The sequence below is a fragment of the Chlorocebus sabaeus genome, chromosome 10, assembly GCF_047675955.1.
Source record: "Chlorocebus sabaeus isolate Y175 chromosome 10, mChlSab1.0.hap1, whole genome shotgun sequence".
In the NCBI taxonomy this organism is placed as follows: domain Eukaryota; kingdom Metazoa; phylum Chordata; class Mammalia; order Primates; family Cercopithecidae; genus Chlorocebus; species Chlorocebus sabaeus.
Window position 1 is genome coordinate 106267809 of NC_132913.1, and position 24175 is coordinate 106291983.

Consider the following 24175-nt stretch of genomic DNA (forward strand, 5'->3'; position numbering starts at 1 on the left):
AGCAATGTTTGAACATAGAATATCTGAGAAACTCCCCAGACTGATCAAAGACATCCAGTCACAGATTCAAGAAACTAGGAGCCCTTGAATAAATAAATAGAAAGCCAAACCTAGCAACTCAGCTGTCAGTCTAATTGAACTTAATAGGCCCTTTCTTCTCTGGCTGCCTGTAAATCACCAATTTTTCAAATGCTGTTAGAACCAGCTGTACCGTTCTGCTGGGTCCTTCAGTCCTGGGTTGAATGTGATCTTTGACCCTGTATTTATTTTATACTTGCAAGAGTCATGTTTTTAAACTTTTTGAAAACTATACTTTGAATATACATGAAACATAGGATTCATAAGACAATACTTTTTTTTTCTTCTTGCAATAAATTTTCCATATTATGTTACTCTTTTCATTTTATTAAAAATTATTCTGGCCATCTACGAAATCTGCTCTCAACCTGCAGTTTGAAACATCCTGCCTTGGCAGACACGGCGGGGAGGTTCGTGGGGGAAGAATTGGATTAAAAAAAAAACAAAACACGAATATTTAGATTTCTTTGTTCAGCGGCCCCCCTCCAGGGATCAGATGACTGGCCCCCCTCGCTCCGCACTGACTCCGGGATCAATCCGGACGGCCATTGGGAGAAGCCGAGGGCAGCTTAGTCGCGGCCGGTTCCCGTTCCCTTCAGGACGCGAGGGTCGCCTTGGGTGGGGAACCCGCGGGCGGGCGAGGACCTGTCCCGGTGTAGGACTTCCCGGTTTCGAAAGAATCTCGTTGCACCCCCGCCCAGAGTTCAGACCTAGCGAAAAGTTATTTGAGAGGCCTGGGGGCGCGGGGTGAGGAGTCGGTGGCGGAGGCCTTGGTCGGGGCGCGGTGGGTATCCCTGAGTCACCGCGTCCCTCTCCTGCAGCCCCCACGACGCTGGGAGGAGCGAGGGAGTGAGCGGGAAGGGGTCTGGCTGGCCTTTGCTCGGCCCTCCCCAGCGCCCGGCCTTGAACCCGCCCTGAGCTGCTGCCTGGGCGGGTCCGGGGGTTCCGCACTCGACCCAAAGGTGCAGGCGCGCGAGCACAACCCATGGCTGCGCTGAGCTGCGCGAGGCTGAGGTGGGCGCTGCGAGGGGCCGGCCGTGGCCTCTGCCCCCACGGGGCCAGAGCCAAGGCCACGATCCCTACCGCCCTCCCCTCGGACAAGGCCACCGAGGCTCCCGGAGCCGGGCCTGGTATCGGGCGGCGGCAACGGAGCTTAAAGGAGATTCCACGTCTAGGGCAGCTGCGCTTCTTCTTTCAGCTGTTCGTTCAAGGCTATGCCCTGCAGCTGCACCAGTTACAGGTAACCCGCGGGGGCATCGCGTCCTGGGGATGGGGGTGGGCACCGGAACAGAGAGGCTAGAGGTGAGGAGACTTTGGACAAAAAGTGAAGACTGCAGGAACTCAGCTGGGGACCCACTGAGGCTATGGTCATAAACTGGAAATCTGTAGGGAGAATGTGCAAAGTACAGACAGAGCCCTTTGAGCTGAGATAAACAGGACGATGAGGGGTGTAAATCAGGAAGGCACCAGCAAGGAGGGGATCTGGACGCTGGACTTAAAGTGAGCAGAGGCTGAGGAGGGAACTGTCTTGGGAAGACAGTGGCAAAGGCAAGTGTGTAAGCTGACAGATATGGAATCACTAATTCTGTCATGATACTGGCTACCACAGACTTCTTCCAAAGGAAATAACTTCAGGAGGATTTTAGAAGCCTCTTGGTTATTTGCAAGGTAAATTTCCTCTTAGGGGAAAACACAATGCTGCTTCTCAGATCGTGGAAGCAAACTCACAGACAGAAAGGAAAAGGTACTTTTTGTTACTAAGAAATCAGTCTGAGGCCGGGTGCAGTGGCTCACACCTGTAATCCCAGCACCTTGGGAGGCTGAGGTGGGAAGATCACCTGAAGTCAGGAGTTTGAGACCAGCCTGGCCAACATGGTGAAACCCCGTCTCTACTAAAAATACAAACATTAGCTGGGCATGGTGGCACATGCTGGTAATCCCAGCTACTAGGGAGGCAGAGGCAGGAGAATCGCTTGAACCTGGGAGGCGAAGGTTGCAGTGAGCCAAGATCGTGCCACTACACTCTAGCCTGGGCAACAAAGCAAGACTGTCTCACAAAATAAATAAATAAATTAATTAATTAATTAAAAAGAAATCAGTTTGTGTTCAGGTCAGTGGTATTGGGGGAGAAAACCAATGTCTAATAAGAAAGTTTTATCCAGCAGAATACAGAAATGAGGCAGGGATGAACAGCTCACTGCTCACTGACAGAGACCGGAAAACCCAAAACTGACCAGTGTTGGAGAGGATTTAGGAAATGAACCAAAGGGGTTCATGTGGGATCTGTCTTCCTAATGACTAGCAACAAATGTAAATGCACCTACCATGTTCCAGGCATGGTTCCAAGTGCTGGGATTCAGTGAGATGAGGCTTCTGCCCTCATGGGGCTTATATGCTCCTCTGAAGAAGATGGAGGACAAAGAGATAAAGTAATAAAAAGTTAACTTCACAGAGAGACCTCTGGGAGGAGAAGCTGTTCTAAGGTTGGGGAAGAGGGAGGGGGCTTCGATTCACAGGGTGCCTTCACAAGGACACTTGGTTGTCAGGGACTGATAGGAGCAGGCTGGTCCTGGGCTGGGATACTCAACCACCTGCTGCTGGTCATGTGTCTGTGCTGGAAAGGAGTCAGAAATGAGGAGGAGCTGTGGGGACTGGGGACAGAACAGGCCTTTGAGGACAGCCTTGAAGATCAAGATAAGGGCCCTGGTTCCTCTGAGGGGCCATGGTGAGCTCTTGAGCAGGCATGGGGTGAAGATGGCCTGCATGGAACACTGTCCAGGCTGTGGTGTGTGTAGTAGGAGAGGTGCAGAGGGTCTAAGGTGATGAAGGCTCAGGCATGGCAGGATCCAGGATGGAAAGGCAGATCTGAGCCACACTCCAGAGAAAGCTGGACTGGAGGTTGAGGATGAGGGAGAAGATGACCCTGAGGGCAACAAAGGGCAAAACGGACTACAACCAGGGCTGCATCCTCTGCAGTGTCCTGGTGGCTGCTGTCTCTCCTGCAGTCTTCCCTGTTGGGCTCATGTTTGTGAGACTTGGGGGTGTGAAAATAAGTAATTCAAAATCTAAGCTGTTGGAACTTTAAAATATTTTGAGCCTTAAGGGAATGTGATTATGTGATTATGGGACTCAAGTCACATAACCAGGCTGCTGTAACCTAAGCAGCTGTAACCTTTGTTTCTCTGATTATAGATTAACTTTCTTCTTTACCTCTGGTTTTGAAAACGTTGTAAATGTCTACAGGGGCCAAGGAAGATGCCTTCCCTCTTCACTGTTGAACTTCATTGTAGATTCACTTCCTTTTATCTTTCTCACGCAAAGATTTCATGCCTATCACATTGCTTTAAGATGAAATGTTAACTATACTATTTTAAATTGGAAAGGAAATGAAAATGAGACACATGGAAAAGAAAACAAATGATAACTAATTAAATTGTAACTCATAAACCAGCCTTGTATAGAAAGTGTTATAACCCTCTGAAACTTTGTTTCCTGCCTATATAAGCAAGGACTTAACTTTTAATTTTGGAGCACTGATCCCATTTTTCTGGAGTGTGTGTTTCCCAAATGGCTATTCTCAACTTTTCACTTGAATAAAATGTTTAAAACTGGATTCTGATTCTTTTGATTATTTCAGTTTGACAGGGGGCAGGTCAGAAAATACTGAGAGATGGTTTTGAAATCACTTGTGGACCCAGATCCTTTAAGCCAGTTGTCCCCAATCTTTTTGGCACCAGTTTTGTGGAAGACAATATTTCCATGGACTGGGGTGGCGGAGCTGGTTTTGGGATGAGTCAATGCATTACATATTGTGTACTTTATTTCTATTATTGTTACATTGTAATATATAATGAAATAATTATACAACTCACTATAATGTGGAATCAGTGGGAGCCCTGAGCTTGTTTTCCTGCAATCAGACCATCCCATCTGGGGGTGATGGGAGACAGTGACAGATCAGGCATTAGATTCTCATAAGGAGTGTGCAACCTAGATCCCTCACATACGTAGTTCACAATAGGGTTTGTGCTCCTGTGAGAATCTAATGCCAGCACTGATCTGACAGGAGGCGGAGCTAAGGTGGTAATATGAATGATGGGGAGTGGCTGCAAATACAGATGAAGCTTTGCTCACTCACCTGCTGCTTACCTCCTGCTGTGAGGCCTGTTTTCTAACAGGTCACAGACTAGTACTGTTCTGTGGCCCAGGGGTTGGGCACCCCTGCTTTAAGCCAAGAAAACAGACTCTTGTTAACTTCTTCTGCTTGATTTAACCTTTAGAAATGGGAGAGGCCCAGTAAATGCCTCAAGGGTGAGAACTAAGGATTTCTCAGGGGCAGACTTGCTTAGGATGATGTCTAGAGCAGTAACTACCAAAGAAATTCTAGATGGCTTTAGAAGGAGGAAGAGGAAAGCAGGGGAAAGTCAGGATGTATGGCTTTTTAAAGGAGAGTCCAGGGCTGGGATATAGCAGAGCCCCCTGGTTTCAGTCCTTGTATCCCAAACGTCTTGCAGCACACGAACCTGGGCTATCCCATGGGAAATACATTAGCCCTTCCCACTATATGTGGCTAGTGTGCATTAATAGAGAGAGGAGTGTTGTACATCTATAAAACTCAGTTAATAGCCCTTTAAAATTAGAGACTGTGTTTCAGTTACTCACTTTGCATCAGTTAGAATTTGTTAGATTGCCACTCAAACTGGCTTAAACTATAAAGCAGCTTTATTGGCTCATAGAACTGAAAACTCCAATAGTTGAGTATCCTTCAGGTGTGTTTGTTCTAGAGATTCAGGAAGTCATCAAAACTACAGCTTCAGCTGGGTGTGATGGCACAGTCCTACAGTCCCCCAGCTACTTGGGAGACTGAGGCAGAAGGATCCCTTGAGTTCAGGAGTTTGAGACCAGACTGAGGAACATAGCAAGACCCTATCTCTAAATTTAAAAAATGCCATCTCTGTTTTTCTGCAGTTCCCTTGGCTCAGCTGTCTTGCAGGAGTTGGTTGACGGGCTTGGCCTGGGTTAATTGCCTATCCATGAACCCATCATAGTGGCCAGGGGGTGACAGACATACCCTAATTAGCTTACCTCTGTGCTGGTTCACCCTCAAGCTGGGATTGGGGTCCCTCCCACGCAAACAAGGTATCTGCCACACAAAGGGGAGGATGGGAATGGACGTAGGAACAGCCAACCACGATGTCCCTTGCTCCCTCAGTTGTCAAAAACTGCATTAGCACACACAAAAAAGTAATAAAAATAAGCTTTGAGAAGCATTGTAGCACTTAAGGGAGTGAGGTAGGAATTAGGACATGTAAAAGTCATACTACGTAAATGCCAGTGCCTTTCTCTTTCCTGATAAAAATTATGTTGAACGCTGGAAAAATGAAATGTAAACATATGTTACATTTATATCAAATTAATATCTTTCAAACATATTGATCCTGAGAATTATGAGATATCTATTATGTAGCTCTTATTATAGACTGCCTGGCTTTGTGACCCTTCCTGAGCCCCCCAGTACCCAGGAGATTAATGATTTAATCTCCCCCAGGTCCCCCAATGTCCTAAGCACATACGTGTCATTTTATGTTATCATATTTCTCTATTTTTTTTTTTTTTTCTTTTTTTGAGACAGGGTTTCACTCTGTCACCTAGGCTGGAGTGCAGTGGTGCGATCATGGCTCACTGCAGTCTTGACCTCCCCGGCTCCAGCTGTCCTCCCACATCAGCCTCCCAAGTAGCTGGGACCACAGGCATGCACCACTATGCCTGGCTAATTTTTGTATTTTTGGTAGAGACAGTTTTCGCTATGCCCAGGCTGGTCTTGAACTCCTGAGCTCAAGCAATTCACCCACTTTGGCCTCCCAAAGTGCTGGAATTATAGGCATAAATTACTGTGCCTGGCCACCATGTATCACGTTTCTTATCATCACTTGTTTATATGGCTTAGAGATTGGGGCTATGAAGCTGTGAGGCCGGGGCCTATGTCTTTCCTACCTTTTTCCCCCAAGTGCCAGGCACGGTCTTAGGCATAGGGGAGGTGCTATGAGTGGTACTGAGCAGTGGATACATCTGATGGTAAACTTATCTGTGTCACCCTTCTTCCCAGCTCCCTGATCTGGGTTGTTGACATATTATAGAGTGAAGAAAAGACAATGAGGGAGGTGGGCAGACTGAACAAGCCTGACCCTTCAGTTCTCGGTGTTTGAGGTTTCAGAAACTAAATGTTGTCAACACATTCAGCATAGGCGGATGATTGGGGACTGGCCCACATTGGGCAAATCCAGAAAAACAAATGTGGACTGGAGTGCTTGCATGATTATTTAATGAGGAGGTGCTCTGGTTTGAATGTGCTTCCTAAAGTTCATGTGTTGGAAGCTTGATCTCCAATGCAACAGTGTTGAGAGGTGGGACCTTTAAGAGGTGATTGGAATGATTCTGAATGATTAGTTATCATGGGAGTGGTTACTGATAAAAGATTATTTTAGCCCCTCCCTCCCTACCTCACACACATGCTCTCTTACCCCTCTGCTTTCTGCTATTGGATGATGTTGCAAGAAGGTCCTAACCAGATACAGTCCCCTAAACCTTGGACTTTCCAGCCTCCAGAACTGTAAGAAATAAATTGCTGTTCTTTATAAATTACCCAGCTTCAGATATTCTGTTATATCAATACAAAATGAATTAAGACAGGAAGTCAAGCCTCCCAGGAATCATGATACTCCGTTGCACTAGAACCCTCTGTTGTAGTTATCTATTGCTGCATAACAAACTATCCCAAATCATGGTGGCTTAAAACAACAAATATTTTGTTATAGTCATAATTCTGTGTGTCAGGAATGTGGGCAGGGCACAGTGGAAATGACTTATCTCTGCTTCATGATGGAGCGGGCCTTCAGCTCAAATGGGCAAAGATGGAGAGGATTGCTCAAGTGAGGCCATATGTCTGGGCCTTGAGTCTGGCTTTTAGCTGGCATGTCACCTCTTCTGGGGCTGGAATGGCCAAGATGACTTTTCTAGTTGCATGTTTGGTTCCTGGCCTGGTTTGGCCAGAACAGCTGGTTATCTCTCTCTTCTTATGACTAGCTTGAGCTTCCTTACAGCATGGTGGTCTTAGAACACTTGGACTTCGTGCATGCGCTGGCTTGCCCCAGAGTGAATGTTCCAAGAGACAGAAGATAATAGTTGCAGTTTCTTAAGGCCTGGTCCTGAAAATCAGCACAGTCTCGTTTCCACGGTATTCCACTCATCAAAGCAGTTACAGAGCCCACTGAGATCCTGGAGACATGGACTTCACCTCTTAATGGGAGGCATGTGAAGGAATCTGTAGCTGTCTTTAATCCTCTACACCCTTTTCGTCGGATTCAGTTACCTAGGGAGAGAAATTATTAACTACATTACTGAACCGCTTGGAAGGACCCAGAACGAAAGGAGTAGAATTGTATGGAAGAAAATTCCATCTGGGCCTTAGAGAAACCCTTTTGAATGTACTTCTCTGGTGACTCTCCATTAGGTTAATTATCTCTCTCCCTTGGACTATGAGTGATAAATGCTGCCAGATTCTTCCTATTTGGCTTCCTTCTTCTGGATTTTGTGAAAACCACTCCCATTCTGTTAACACATTCTTTCTTCAGTTTGACAAAAACCTTTGATTAGATAGATTTCTTCCTTAGCACTCATGTTACCATCAGGCCTTCCAGAGATTATTGTCCATTTACCTTGACTGGACTTGAGTGTTTTTCCGGGTCATCTGGTAGACATCTATGAAGTTGTCCTTGAGACTGTAGCAGAACAGGGAACATGCCCAAAAGCCTCAGGGATGGGAATATGAAACTAGGTATTAAGGCAAAATATGTGTGAATTATGCCAGTTTTGCAATTACATTGCCAGAATGAATCATAGCAATTTAGCATTTGCACTTACAGACAAACTGCTGTGGGCAAAGAGACATGCAAAATATTCAAGGCAGTCTTATTTGTGGTCAGGAAAGATTAGAATGATTTAAATGTCCCATAGTAGGGGACTAATTAAATTATGGTACATCCATATGATGAAATTTCATGCAGCCATTAAAAAGGTTAGGGACAGACCTATTAATATTTATTGCTTGCTAAGAGATAGAAAGAATGTGTTGAAAGAGAAAAACTTTAGCTGAATTAAGTTTAGCAGAGTTTAACTGAGCAAAGAATGATTCACAAATCAGACAGTGTCCCGAGCCAGAGTAGGCGCAGAGACTCCAGTGCAGCCACGTAGTGGAAGAAGATTTATGAACAGAAAAAGGAAAATGACATACAAAAAATGGAAGTGAGGTACAGAAACAGCCGGATTGATTACAGCTTGGCATTTACCTAATATGAACACAGTTTGAACAGTTGGCCATCTCTGATTGCCCAAAACTTGGTGACTGGCACAAGAGTAGGCTACAGTCTGTATACAACTCCATTTACATTATAGGTCGTAATGTGCTGAGAAACCTTTAGGCCAAACTTAATATACAAGGAAGCAGCGTTAGGCTAAACTTGAACTTGATTTAACAATTGCCCACTTTTGGTCATCTCAGTTTTAGAGGATGACCAAGACTTTACTCACTGATGTCACTACCATTGTAAATGTATTTATTTGGCCTTGGAATCCACTGGGAAATAGCAGAGCAGGGGGTTTTGTAAGACGAGAACAAGGACTTCTGGTTATTTTTTTGTAAAGGTTAGAGTAGAGGGTACATCTTTATGCTGGGATGTCCTGTTTACAGAAGAAAGACAAAACCTAGTCTGTTCTAGGATCTATTCGTTTCCTTAAAGTCTTAGTTTGATTATGTCACATTTAGCATAAGTGACTCTATTTTGGTTTGGTGTGGTCTGTTGGAGGCTAGTGCATGAGCTCAGTCCAAAACAATGGCCTCCTGTAATTTGTTTACAATTTCTCCTCTTTTGGTCAGTTTCTTACTTAGGTAAGAGTATGAGCAAAACTTAGGGCCTTAGCACTGCTCTCAGTTACCATCATTTTGTGTTTCTGGTCTCAGCACGTCATTCATAGGTTATGGTGCCTTTCATGGTCACATATTTCTTTTAGCTCTTTTCATTCCAGTTGAAGAGAGACCATTTGACATTCTACAGATGGCTGCATGCAAACATTTAAAACTTTTGAGAGAATACATTGCACCAGGAAGACTACTGTTACGACTATCAAGAGGATAATACCTAGAGTTTGGAGTATGCTCCTTAGCCAGGTTCCCCATAAACCAAACCAACTAAAATCAAATAGATCAAAGAATCAGCTAGATAAAAATTCTACTTGCTTTGACTAAGCAGTCTCTTTGTTAATCCCCTACAACTGAATCTCTAAAATACCAGATGTGATGAAAGTGCCAGCAGCTGCATAGATACTTCCCTGTTTAGCCAGTAGGTAATCTAGAGCAATTCTATTATTTAGCATAACTTTCAGAAGAGAATTTAAAGTCTGTTGTGTAATCATATCCTTTACAGTAGGATCTGCTAAAGAGTCTATCATGAGGGATAAATTTCTTTCTTTCTTTTTCTTTTTTTTTGAGATGGAGTCTTGCTCTGTCACCCAGGCTAGAGTGTAGTGGCGCCATCTCGGCTCACTGCAGCCTCCGCCTCCCAGGTTCAAGTGATTGTCCTGCCTTAGCCTCCTGAGTAGTTGGGATTACAGGCACGTGCCACCATGCCTGGCTAAGTTTTGTATTTTTAGTAGAGACAGGGTTTCACCATGTTGTCCAGGCTGGTCTTGAACACCTGACTTCAAGTGATCCACCCACCTTGGCCTCCCAAAGTGCTGGGATTATAGGCATGAGCCACTGTGCCCAGCTGAGGGATAAATTTCCAATCATTGCCTCATTTACTCCAAACCATGGAAAAAAGGACCTAACACGTGATACCATTTGAGAAGAGTGAAGACCTCCTGGCAATGATCTTTTAATCCATGATGTAGGTTAAGAGGAGTGGACCAGTGTTCTGTTTCTGACTGACTATGAGGCAACATATGTGTCATTAAAATTTCTCACCTACATTGGGCCTTTGTCTTCTATCTATTAAGGCATAAGGTTATCCATGTAATAAGGTTGGCTGCAAAATCTTTCATAAATAAAAGTACACTCCATGAGTGCACACAACAGATCCCCTTTTCACTTCTACTGTTCATAGGGGCATAAGCAAAGAAAAAAAATTGGAAGATAAGAGTCTCGTGATAGTAAAGAAGTCTTGATCTGTGATCTTGGGAAAAAGCTGTCTACATCAAGGATACTGTCTTCTTCTGGGGAGAAACTTCTCTGGTTAGCTTTACTTTAAGGTTTCTAATGGGTTTACAGTTCCGAGTATGTGGAGGGACCTTTCTGAGTTACGAAATTATGAACCAAGATTCAAGGTCTGAAAGTCTTGATGCAGTGTGGATGGCAAGGGCAGTCTTTCTGTGACATTCCCAGAAGACCCACTCTTTGGGTTCTAGATTGTGAAGGGCTTGATGTCCTCAGTTAGTGAACCATGAAAAGTTTTCTTTACCTGGTGAAAATACAAGGTGGCGTAATGAACTATTGTTATAACATCAGTCCTCTTGTGTGGGAAAGCTTTTACACAACCAGAAAACCTGCATTGAAAATGACAATAGAATGAAAACCTTCTACAAATGTTTAAATGTCCCATCAGGTAGCGAAATGTACCTGAAATTTTGATTGTCTTCCCAGGAATATGGGTTTGACAAACCAAATATTGGTCATAAACTATTTTAGCAATTTAGAAGTCACTACCCCCCCGCCACACACGACACACACACACACACACACACACACACACGTGTATATATATTTAACCTGGATCATTTAATCTTTTTTTTTTTTTTTGAGATGGAGTTTCACTATTGTTGCCCAGGCTGGAGTGCAATGGCGCAATCTTGGCTCACCACAACCTCCGCCTCCTGGGTTCAAGTGATTCTCCTGCCTCAGCCTCCCTACTAGCTGGGATTACAGGCATGTGCCAACACGCCCGGCTAGTTTTGTATTTTTAGTAGAGATGGGATTTCTCCATGTTGGTCAGGCTGGTCTCGAACTCCTGACCTCAGGTGATCCACCCACCTCGGCCTCCCAAAGTGCTGGGATTACAGGCGTGAGCAACTGCGCCCGGTCAATTTGGATCATTTTATCTTTTTCATGATGAGTTATGGAATGCAGAACTTTTAATAACAAAAGCTTTAAGGACTCAGGAAGGACAAGGTGGCTGTCCTGGTTCTCCATGAGTCCATGCTTAACATCGGACTTACGTCCTCTTGAATACCAATTGTTTCTCCAATTTAGGTGCATAGCACTAATAACTGGTAAGTTATCATAGGTAATTTGACTTAGACCATGGAGTTCATTCAAATTGTGTATCTAAACAATTTCAGTACTGGATGATTTAGCATGAAAATCTGGCAAGGTTTTTTTTTTTTTTTTTTGGTATTTAATTAATTTTTGTTCTGCTTGAGTTAGCAGTTTTATAAACCAATCAGTTTCTTCACTAAAGTTTCAAGAATTCTTACCCAGTCCAAATGATATGATTTTAAAGTATTATAACCTTTTAAAATAATTCAAGAGTGCTTCTCAGGGTTCTTTCTGTCCTTTCATGAACCTCCTTAAAGACATCATATTCTAGGATTTTGCGTGTTTGTGAAATTTTCATAAACTGCATCAGAATTAAGCAATTAACTGGGGAAATGACTTCAAATAGTCATAGTTAATGACACAATTGACAAGGAAATTTGGTTATTTCTGTGGCCTACAATACTATAACATACATATTACAATTTTAGAAATCTCATACAATTTTGGAACATATATTAATAACATTCATTAAAATATAACCTGAAGAAGATTAAACATTATTTCTAATTTGACAATGCTTCCCATGTAACTTAGCATGTCAAATAATTCTGTTTACCTCTCTTTTGGAGGCTTCAGGGAACCTCTGTAACATCCCAAAGTTAAAAGTCAAAAATGACTTAATTTTGAAGCTGAAATCTGATTTTTGGGAAGCCTGTCAAATATGTCAAAGATTTAAAACACTTGACCAAAATAGGTCACCACAAAACAATAGTCATTCATTTAACCAAAGTGATAGTTTAAAGATTCTTTTTGTTTGTTTGTTTGTTTGTTTTTTGAGACAGAGTCTCACTCTGTCACCCAGGCTGGAGTGTGATGGCACGATCTTGGCTCACTGCAACCTCCGCCTTCTGGGTTCAAGTGATTCTCCTGCCTCAGCCTCCTGCGTAGCTGGGACTACAGGCGGGCACTACCATGCCCAGCTAACTTTTGTATTTTTAGTAAAGACGGGGTTTCATCATGTTGGCCAGGCTGGTCTTGAACTCCTGACCTCAGGTGATTCACCCAGCTTGGCCTACCAAAGTGCTGGGATTAGAGGCAGGAACCATCCCACCTGGCCTGAAAGATTCTTAAAAACAAAAAACCTGTACTCTTTGATAAAGGAGACTCATTTTCCAAACAATCAAAAAAGACAGCATGAGACAGAATCTGTCTCTTCTTTTCTCTCTGTTTTTACTTTTTGCAGTTTATGTAAAAAGTGAACAAAACTATTTTACTGTCTTATTAACACCACAGAAAATTTTATTCAAAAAAGAAAAATAAATTTTACTTTTGTATTAGTATGTTATCATATTAAAACTAATTTTAATAAAACTTCATAAATACATTTATCAAATTTATCATCTTTTAAATCACACAAGATTTCCATAAACCTTTTGTTTTACATTTTCCCCAAGTTTCTTTCTTTCTCTTTTTTTGGAGACAAATTCTCACTTTGTTACCCAGGCTGGAGTGCAGTTGCACGATCTCAGCCCACTGCAACCTCCGCCTCCTGGGTTCAAGCAATTCTCATGCCTCAGACTCCCAAGTAGCCGGGATTATAGGTGTGTGCCACCATGCCTGGCTAATTTTTTGTATTTTAGTAGAGACAGGGTTTTGCCATGTTGGCCAGGCTGTTGTAGGACTTTTCCCTTAGTTCAATTAAAAATGGGGCCCTTGCCACACAACCCTAAAGGAAAGATTAGGCTCACGGACATATAGAAGGGTGAGAAAAATGGAATTTATTGGGTGAAAAGGAAAAAAATTCAGCAAAGCTAGAGAGGTGCCTGTTAACAGGCCCCCATCTCACAGACTGAATCCCCAGGTTACCACCCTAGAACAGGAGAGGACAGTCTCCTCCCCCTGCAAACAGCGTGAACCTCCCGAGGCTCCAGCCCCGTGCGTAGACTAGTCGGAGTTTCTCCGGGGACCTCTTTTTACTTGGCTGTCTCATTCCCCACTCTAAAGAAGTACCTCTAACTGCCATTAGAATAAGGATTGGGATAAGGGTGAAGATTGATCTTAACTGCTTCCTGCTGACAGGGGGCACTGTTTTGGGAAAACGGCAGTTATATCTCCCTCAGAGGCCTAAGGGTCCCTGGCAAAACGGGCCACTGTCCGAGGCTCTGGTTGCATGACCATTTGGAGTTTGATGGCCTGAAGATGAGAAGAGACAAACCAGGTTTTTCGAAAACATGTATCAAAATGAGAAAAGGGTGGGTAAGTTCAGCTCAAAAATCCCAAGGCCTTTTACCAGTTTGCCCAGGGAGAGGGAGGCTAAAATGCTGACTGGTTAAAAAAAACTTTATTTACCCTTTTGCCAGCATGTTGGGCTTCTGGGTTCCCTTCCCCTGAGCCCAATCCTGAACCAGTCAGTTTAAGGTTTGGGAAATTAACTTTTCCCAGTTTGGAGGATGCATCTGAGGGGAGTGTCCTGTATAGTACAGAGCCACAATTACCTGTCAGTGAAGAGAGGAGAGAGGAGGAGAAAAGAAAAAAGAAGGCGCTTTTTCAAAGGGGTCCCAGAGGTTCAGGATGCAGCACTTGAGAGGGTACAGACTGAAGATGAATGGCTACTCATCTAGAAAGAGAGGAGCAGGCGTCCCTGGTTCCCTTCTCTTCCTACCAAATATCTGGGGTGCATAAAGGAGAGAAGGAAGAGCATTCTCTTTCCCTCTTCCATCCTTGCATCCCCGAATCCCAACAACTGTGACAGGGTGCCACCCATGGGTGTCAAAGCGGCCTGCACCCATGAAGCAGGGAGTGCCTAGAGAATAGGAATTATCCATTCTCACCTATGTCTCTATTCCCACTAGTGTCAGTAGCCTTGGAGTTCCCTAGACCTCATTTATGCCACAGATACTAGCATGACCTTTATCTATGAAATGAGAGGCTTGGCCTAATCAGCAGGAATTAGTCATGCTCACCTGTGCTGTGCCCTTTAACCTCTGTTATCATCTCCCTCTGGATCCCTTAGATCCAGTTTTCTTTCCTAGGGCTTTGACCTGAAGCTTGGAATTGAGTTTGGGATAAAATTGTGTCTCAGGGGGTATTGCATGGACTCCTTATCATAAGCCAAATGCTAAGGTGAAACTGTGGAACTGAGTCCTCCTCCAACAAGGGAGAGGAAAGAATGTCTTGTGACACTCAGATTACTGGTGGCTATAGTTATGCTTGCTAAGACTTGGGTGCATGGTGCTTAGTTTTGGTTAGCTCCCTTGGTCTTACTTTCCCAAAAAGGAAACCTCCGAGTGACGGGCATCCTGCTTATTCCCATCACCTGGTGGGATTTGGAGGATAATTGCTCAGAACTAGAATATTGACCCAGATTTTTACATTATCCATCCCCTTTTTCTTTCTGAGCTGCAGCCAAATATTGCTGGTTGGTTCACAGGAGCAGGCAGGGTTAGTCAAAAATGTAGGCAAAAACTTAAGAACAACGAATGAGTTTAGAATTTAATTACAAATGTATGATAAGTTTTGAAACATAATTTCTCTCTCTCCAGTCCTCATTTTTGTTAAAATAAATCATAATAGGACTGAGTTGTTTGCAAAGTAGATGTTAGTCTTATACTTGACCTGATTATTTGCATAAAGTACAGCAAGAATAATTATTTCTACATAGGCCTTTTAGATTGGCTCTGATGGCTTCCTCTGTTCCACAAGGAAGCTCAGATAAGACCTTTTAAAGCTGAGCCCAGCCATGGGTTTGTGTCCTCAAATACCTGTGAGTTGGGTGACCCTCTCCTTTAAGATCCCAAGATAAACTCAGAGCTCCTGGGCCTGTTAGAGAGTGACATTCTTTACTGACCACAGGTCAGGAACCCTGTACAGGGACTGTGTAGATGAGGGTATAAGGCCAGTTTCTTTTCCCCAAGGGGCTTTTATTGACTTGGTAAGTCGAGCTTGACTCCTTAAAGGGAAGCATACTTTTCCAGTCAAAGCCTTGGTAAAACAACAGTTTCTCCAATTGTGTCCTATTGCAAAAGAAAAATGGATTCTTATTGCACTGATGCAAACAACTATATTGTCATAAATTAAGAATACTCTGCTGGGTGCGGTGGCTCACGCCTGTAATCCCAGCACTTCGGATGGCTAAGGTGGATGAATCACCTAAGGTCAGGAGTTTGAGACTAGCCTGGCCAACATGGTGAAACCCCGTCTCTACTAAAAATACAAAAATTAGCCAGGTGTGGTGGTGCACACCTGGAGTTCCAGCTACTCGGGAAGCTGAGGCAGGAGAATCGCTTGAACCCGGGAGGTGAAGGTTGTAGTGAGCCGAGATCACGCCACTGTACTCCAGCCTGGGCGACAGAGCAAGACTCTGTCTCAAAAAAAAAAAAAAAAGAAAAAAAGAAAAAAAAGAGTACTCACAGATAGTTTCCAAATTCTAGAGGAACCTGGCAGAGAGAAACAAATATGCTCCAAATTTTGTTTACAGGCTTATAGCTTACTCAATTATTGAGGCTGTAAATAGTTCAAAATATGTTTCCTTGACTCTGAAAAACAAAACAAGGATCAGCAATATTACAAGCAAAAGTCAAAAAAACCTGTTTCAGTTTCCTGAGTTCTGTTTCAGTTAGTTCTTTTTTTGCTTGATATTTGTGAACGTTTCAGCTCTTCCTTTATTCCAATGTTACAATAACCAAAGTTATCAGAAACCTGCATTTGAGAGCACCTGTCAAAGTTCTATAGCTTACTATAAACCATCTTTTGAAAAGGATTAAAACAAGACAACAATTGTCTGTGACTAACAAAATTCCCAGGGTAGTTACAGTTAGAAACACAATTGACAAAGAAGTTTGGTTATCTCTGGTTTACAATATCTTAACAACCTTAATTATAATTTTTTTTTGAGACAGAGTTTTGCTCTTGTTGCCCAGGCTGGAGTGCAATGGCATGATCTCAGCCCACTGCAATCTCCCTCTGCCTGCCAGGTTCAAGCAATTCTCCTGCCTCGGCCTCCCGAGTAGCTGGGATTACAGGCACCCGCCACCACGCCTGGCTAATGTTTTGTATTTTCAGTAGAGATGGGGTTTCACCATGTTGGCCAGGCAGGTTTTGAACTCCTAATCTCAGGTGACCCACCTGCCTTGCCTCCCAAAGTGCAGGGATTACAGGCATGAGCCATTGTGCCTGGCCTTAATTATGATTGATAGCATGTACTCAGACATCAGAATTTTAGAGATCCCATACAATTTTGGAACATATATCAGCATTATTCACCAAGATATAACCTAAAGAAGATCGAACACCATTTTGGCAATCTCATGTAACTAAACGTGACAAATTATCCTGTTTACCTTTTCCAGAGACCCTCTGAATCATCCAAAAAGCCATGCATCAGGAAAGACAATTTTGAAACTGAAGTTTGATATTGGGAAGGCTGTTAAATATGTTAGAGGTTTAGAACACCTGATGTTATGAAATGGAATTCCAGATTATCATAAATTATTTATTTTCCCAAAATGATGACTCAGAATCTTAAAAACAAAAAACCTTTTATAACCCTTCACAAATTTTGCTAAAGAGCAGATTAGTGCCTTAGGAGTACCTTGTGCTTTTATTTCAATGCTCAATTTACAGAAAAAGCATATAATACCCTTTGGAATTTAGTCAATATATTCACACACAGAATTTTGCAAGATTAATTTTTATAATCCTTCCACTACTTGTTTGAATTTTTAGCTTTATCTTATCTAATTTAAAACAATCTTTTAACCCTGGGCAAGAATTTACGTTTTCATGCCTTGTTATAATTTTTTTTTTTTTTTTTTTTTTTTTTTGAGACAGAGTCTTGCTCTGTCACCCAGGCTGGAGTGCAGTGGTGTATCTTGGCTCACTGTAACCTCTGCCTCCCAGGTTCAAGCAATTCTCATGCCTCAGCCTCCCGAGTAGCTGGAATTACAGGCGTGCACCACCATGCCTGGCTGATTTTTTTGTATTTCTAGTAGAGATGGGGTTTCACCATGTTGGCTAGGCTGGTCTCGAGCTCCTGACCTCAGGTGATCTGCCTGCCTTGGCCTCCCAAAGTGCTGGGATTACAGGCATGGGTTACCATGCCCAGCCTTCTTGTAATCTTTTGTTAAAAATACATTTTATTGTTCTTACACACCTCGCATATAAATCTATTTTCAGTGTTTTCAATTACATGTTATAATGGTAACTCCTAGCAATTTTAACTTTAATGTAAAACCTGGTAAATTGTTTTAATTGTGTGCTACGTGTAGCCAAGGTCTGACTCCTTCCAGCATAATTAAGGGCGTAGTTAATTCGGTATGTCCCCAGGCCTTACCAATTGTGAAGCAGGCAAGTCAAATAGTCCTCAAAACTCAAAAGGCAGTTTAGAACCTTAAAACACTTAGCAAGCCTAGTACCTAACCTGCATAATTTAGTTCACCTATGTATATTTTGATGATATGTGCTTTTTACCAATAATCAGCCGGCCATGCAAGGCCCTTGGGTCATGTGTCCCAGCCCCAGCAGGCAGGGACCGGGAGGGGAGGGCGGCTGGGAGCCACCCCTTGCTGGTCTGTCCCAAAAAAAGAAGGAAAAGGCCATGGAAAGGTGGGCACAATTTCCTCTACCCTCAGAAGTCTAAGGGAAAGGAGGCTTAGAAGCAAGCCTCAGCCTCCCAAGAAGCTAGGACTACAGGTGTGCGCCACCATACCTAGCGAATTTTAAAATTATTTTGTAGGAACAGGGGTCTCACTATGTCGCCCAGGCTTGTCTCGAACTCCTAGGCTCAAGCGATCCTTCTGCCTCAGCCTCTCAAAGTGCTGGGATTACAGGTGTGAGCCACTGCACCCAGCTTGTGATAGTTAATTTTATGTCAATTTAGCTAGGCTATTGTAGCAGGACGAGCCACAAACAAAACTCCTCAGACACGGAGTTAAAGAAGGAAGGGGTTTATTCAGCCAGGGGCATCGGCAAGACTTCTGTCTCAAGAGCCAAGCTCCCTGAGTGAGCAATTCCTGTCCCTTTTAAGGGCTCACAACTCTAAGGGGGTGCATATGAGAGGGTCATAATTGATTGAGCAAGCAGGGGGTACGTGACTGGGGGCTGCATGCACCGGTAATTAGATTGGAACAAAACAAGATGGGGATTTTCACAGTGCATTCCTATACAATGTCTGTAATCTATATAGATCACAGAACCAATTAGGTCAGGGGTCGATCTTTAACTACCAGGCCCAGGGTGTGGCGCCGCGCTGTCTGCCTGTGGGTTTCATTTCTGCCTTTTAGTTTTTACTTCTTCTTTCTTTGGAGGCAGAAATTGGGCATAAGATGATATAAGGGGTGCTCTCCTCCCTTACTATGATACTCAGTTGTTTGGTCAAGCACCAGCCTAGATGTTGCTGTGAAGGTAACATTAACATTAAATTGGCAGGGCCGGGCATGGTGACTTCTGCCTGTAATCCCAGCGCTTTGGGAGGCTGAGGCAGGTGGATCACTTGAGCCTAGGAGTTCAAGACCAGCCTGGGCAACGTGGTGAAACCCTGTCTCTACTAAAAACACAAAAATTAGCTGGGTGTGGTGGCATATGCCTGTAATCCCAGATATTTGGGAGGCTGAGAGATGAGAATTGCTTGAACCTAGGAGGCAGAAATTGTAGTGAGCTGAGATTGTGCCCCTGCAGTCCAGCCTGGGTGACAGAGTGAGACTCGATCTCAACAAACAAACAAACAAACAAACAAACCCCATGAAATTGGCAGTAAAGCAAATTTGAGTAAAGCAGATTGCCCTCCGTGATGTAGGTAGGCCTTGTTCAAGCAGTGGAAGGCCTTGTGCGAAAAGACTGAAGTCCCCAGAAGGGGAATGAATCTGCCTCCAGACCACCTTCAGATTCAACATTGTAATATTGACCCCTGTTGGAATTTCCAGCCTGCCAGCCTGTGCGGCAGATTTTATACTTGCCCACTGTTAGGGACAAACTGCCCCCAAAAGCTTGTTGGTGCTCCCCACCCCTCCCGCTAATGCTCTGCAACTCTTTTCCGTGCTGCCCACCCTTCCCCCAAGTCTCTTTGTGTTTCTAAGCCCTTATCTAGGCGCCGCTGTGAAGCCAGCAGACTTCACTTATCAGACCTTGCTGTGATAAGCAAACCCCAATTACAAACCATCCAGACTACAAGGGGTGAGGTTGTGGGAAGCATAAACAAACTTTACCTACACCCTCCTGTAAGTTCCTGTTTATCTAGCTGCTACCATAAACGTCACAAGGTGATATGTGGCAAAATTAACCAGCAAATAACCTCGGGATGCGGCCATACCAAAGAACACCCTCAAAGTCCCCTTCCCAATATAAACCCCTCATTCTGTAAGCTTGGGGCTGCTTCCTTTCTGACTGTTAAGGGAGCAGCTGGCAGGTTAATAAAAACTTGCTTGCCTGACTTTGGGTCTATTTTTCCTTTCTCTCAGCTAACTTTACACCAACCTCTATGATCACGTGAGCCAATTCTGTAAAATAAATCTCTCTCTATATACATACATCCTATTGTTTCTTTTTGTTTCTGGAGAATCCTTTTACATATATCCACAAAATTACATCAGTCCACTGTCCAATCTGAGAGTTTCTTCCAAATCCAGTTAAAGCAATTGTTAGACCATACCCATGGGTATTTCTCGGTGCCCCAATGACTTGTGCCCAGTGTCAAAAAAGGCTGAACAGGTTCGACAACTGTGTTTGCCATCAAGTCCCCAGCACACCTTGACCAATGCATAAATCCTCTGGTCCTCCTTAGAGAAGGAGGGACTTGGGTTTCTGCCCTAGTCCTGTTCATCTTGACGGGGGTAAGATCTTTGCAAAACACAAGGAGACATATGACTGTAATGCAAGTTGTGGGGTACCCCCATTGCTGAGAAACCCCTGCTAGACCGCAGCCAAGGGGTTTTACATTCTGCAACTCTTTTCTGAGAGAGGACAAGGCAGAAAGTCCGTATCTCAGAACCTGAGAGGTGATAAGAAGCTGTCTTGGGACGCCTCCGAGGGAGATGGGGAGGCCAGTGAGGAGTGGGAGGGGCCTCCCATTCTTCAGTGTTCCAGGAGGATCACAGGGTAATAAGTCTTCAAGGCTCAGGGAAGGCTGAGTCCAAGCCTTTGTGTATATGGATACGTGGAAGATCTTAAGGGTGCTATGGCAAAGTCACGCAGCCTGGTAGTGCTGAGCTAAACTAGAACAAAATCTGTAGCCAAGCAGTCCCTGACCCCTCAACTGGTACTGCCAGCTGGGGATGACTGAGTTGAGATAAAAACATAAGACCAGCCTGGCACGGTGGCTCACACCTGTAATCCCAGCACTTTGGGAGGCTGAGGCGGGCAGATCACCTGAGGTCAGGAGTTTGAGACAGCCTGACCAATATCCTGAAACCCGGTCTCTGATAAAAATAGTAGAGCTGGGCATGATGGTGGGCGCCTGTAACCGCAGCTACTTGGGAGGTTGAGGCAGGAGAATCACTTGAACCTGGGAAGTGGAGGTTGCAGTGAGCTGAGATCATACCACTGCACTCCAGCGTGGGTGACAGAGTGAGACTCCATCTCAAAAAAATTTCTTTTTAATAAAAAAAGAAGAAATAAAGATAAGACATTCCAAGTTGGCCAGGTGTGATGGCTCACAAAAAAATAAAAATAAATAAATAAAAACACATGACCATGAGACAAGCACTTTCTTTTCCTATAAAAATTATCTTTAAAAAAATCACATAAATATGAATTACAATTACATGCTAATTTTGTGGCTACATACCACATTTAATAGCAAATGCCATTTAGAATTGAAATAACTTACAGAAGTAATATATGCATATTTTAGAGAAATGAGAAAATTAAAGAAACAAAAAGAAGAAATCCAAATCTTCCATAATCCCAACACCTATGGCATAGCACGATGCCTTATACCCATAGGTTCTTAATAAGCGTTTGTGAGATGAATACATAGATACACCCACGATCTTGTTATAAGCAGACAGGCATTGTCTGTTTTCCCCATATGTCATCTACATATATATGTTTTTTAAAATAAAAGCGTACCATATGCTCTCTTTTGTAACTTGCCATTTTACAGAAAAATAAATATGAATATCTTTTTCAATAAACACACTTATATAACAATTTTTAATGACTTCAAAGCATTTCGTTGGATGATTACATAAGAATTTACTGAACCCTGTTGTTATACGTTTAGATTTTTCATGTTTAAAGCTTTGATTAACATTAATATATCTAGCACTAAATGTTTGTGTACCTTCTCAATTATTTTCTTAGAACAAAACTCCTAAAATGGAACCATTGTGATAAAGGATTTGTTCAGATCTTTGATATGTAGCACCTGCCAAATTGTCCTCCAGAAAAGTTGCAAAGGGAATACTTTTGCATGACAAAGGCCATTCCAAAAAACAAAAACATAGCCACATACGGTGGCTCACGTTGCTTGTAATCTCAGTACTTTGAGAGGCTGAGGTGAGTGGGTCACTTGAGGTCAGGAGTTCGAGACCAGCCTGGCCAACATGGTGGAACCCAGTCTCTACTAAAATACAAAAAAATTAGCCAGGCATGGTGCCGCATGCCTGTAATCCCAGCTACTAGGGAGTCTGAGGCAGGAGAATCACTTGAACCTGGGAAGTAGAGGTTGCAGTGAGCTGAATTGGTGCCACTGCATTCCAGCATGGGCAACAGAGTGAGACTCCATCTCAAAAAACAAAACCAAAACCAATTTATTTTTGCAAATAAGTACATGCAGAATATATATCATGAAGACATACCATTTTCAACTATGATATTTGCAAAAACAGTCTCTGCAAATATAGTTGAAAATGGTATGTCTTCGTGATATATATTCTGCATGTTCTTATTTGTGAGATTGAACCTATTTTCTGAATAGATTTACTATTTATATTTCTTTTTTTGTAAATTCCATATTTTTGTTTTTATGTCTATTTTTCTAAAAAGTTTTTGAATTGTATATTCACACATATTTTCTTCTTGTCTTTTTGTAGTTTCTTTTAAAATCTTTATCCCACCTGGGATTAGTTTCTGTGTATGGTGTGAGGTCCACAAGGCAGGTTCCTGACCAAGGGGTCACATAAGGAGCAGGAATGGAGCCTGCACTTGGCTTGCCAGTCCCTGGGCTGTAGCCAGGGCTGCAGCTGCATCTGCCCGAGCAGGCCTTTTTTTTTTTTTTTTTTTTTTTTCTAATTCCTGCTTAAGGCACTTTTTAGGCCAGCAATGACCACGGATGTGGGTTCTCACTATATTTTCTCCCCCAAAAATCAACCAGTTGCTTTAATGACATTTGTTCACTTATTTGTTTCCTCTTATTTAAGACTAGGCTAAGATCAACAGGAATTAGTTTAGCCTGTGCAGCCTAGCCCTAGTCAATAGGGGAACGACACAGCAGCAGGGACCACGTGAGTCAGGGATAAGAACCCCTTCCCCTCCCTTGTCCAAGTGTGCGCTCACCATTGCTCCATCTGTAAGGGGTGCACCCTTCCGTAGAAGTAACTTGCCTTGCTGAGAATTAAAAAGAACAACAACACCAAAAAGACTAGGCTAAGATGTGAAGAAACAGAACTACTTGCATTGTTACCAAATGCTTTTTCTATCTGCTAATTAATTGTTTACTTCCTATAAGGTCTTTACTATTTCTTGCTCATTCAAAGAGCTTTGATTCTCAGGATGCATGAGTTTCTTCTGCTTTTTGGAACGTTGTTCTAGCAGCTTGTCAAAGGTAAGGAAGCCCTCACATTTCTGTTTACTCTTCCAGAAGGCTGCTTACTACCAGTTTGTTGCTGGGAGAAAAATAATACTGTTTCCTGTAGAAAAGAGAGACTGCCGATGTTTTCTTCAGAGAGCAAATAAATGAGAATAAACCAGCCTCTGCTCCCTCATCTAGGATCTAGGAACTGATACTGTTACTTTCTTTTTTTCTCTCTTTTTAAGCCATTCTAGTGGTTAACCGTGGCTTTGGTTTGCATTTCCTTAATGACAAACGATGTTGAACAATTTTTCATGTGCTTATAGGCCATTTGTATATCTTCGTTGGAGAAATGTCTATTCAAGTTCTTTGCTTATTTTATTTATTTATTTATTTTGAGGCAGAGTCTCATTCTGTCACCCATGCTGGAGTGCAGTGGTATGATCTCGGCTCACTGCAACCTCTTAGGTTAAAGTGATTCTCATGCCGCAGCCTCCCAAGTAGCTGGGACTACAAGTGTGCGCCATCACGCCTGGCTAATTTTTGTATTTTTAGTAGAGACAGGGTTTTGCCATATTGGCCAGGCTGGTCTTGAATTGTTGGTCTCAAACTCCTGGACTCAGTGATCTGCCCACCTTGGCCTCCCAAAGTGCTGGTATTATGGGTGTGAGCCACCACGCCTCACCACGCTTCTTTGCTTATCTTTAAACTGAAGTTGTCTTTTTGTTGTTGGGTTGTAACAGTTCTTTGTATACTCTGGATATTAAACCCTTGTCAGATACATGATTTGCAAATCTTTTCTCTCATTCTGTAAATTGTCTTTTCACATTCTTGATAACGTCCTTCGATGCATAAAAGTTTTAAATTTTTTTTCTTTTTGAGACCGAGTCTCACTCTGTTGCCAGGCTGGAGTTGCAGTAGTGCGATCTTGGCACTGCAACCTCTGCCTCTGAGGTTCAAGTGATTCTCCTGCTTCAGCCTCCCAGGCAGCTGGGACTACAGGCACGTGCCAGCACACCCAGCTAATTTTTGTATTTTTAGTAGAGATGGGATTTCATCATATTGGC

General features: G+C 43.1%; 1 protein-coding gene across 1 annotated transcript in view; it reads left to right on the top strand.

The window, feature by feature from the left end:
- Positions 1–609: 609 nt before the first annotated feature.
- The window catches only part of CYP27A1 (cytochrome P450 family 27 subfamily A member 1), a 35586-nt gene continuing 12020 nt past the window's right edge, over positions 610–24175 (top strand). Inside the window, exon 1 of the mRNA XM_007966314.3 lies at positions 610–1318. Coding sequence (XP_007964505.1) covers positions 1064–1318 — 255 coding nt within the window. The 5' untranslated portion in view covers positions 610–1063. The remainder of the gene's footprint in view (positions 1319–24175) is intronic.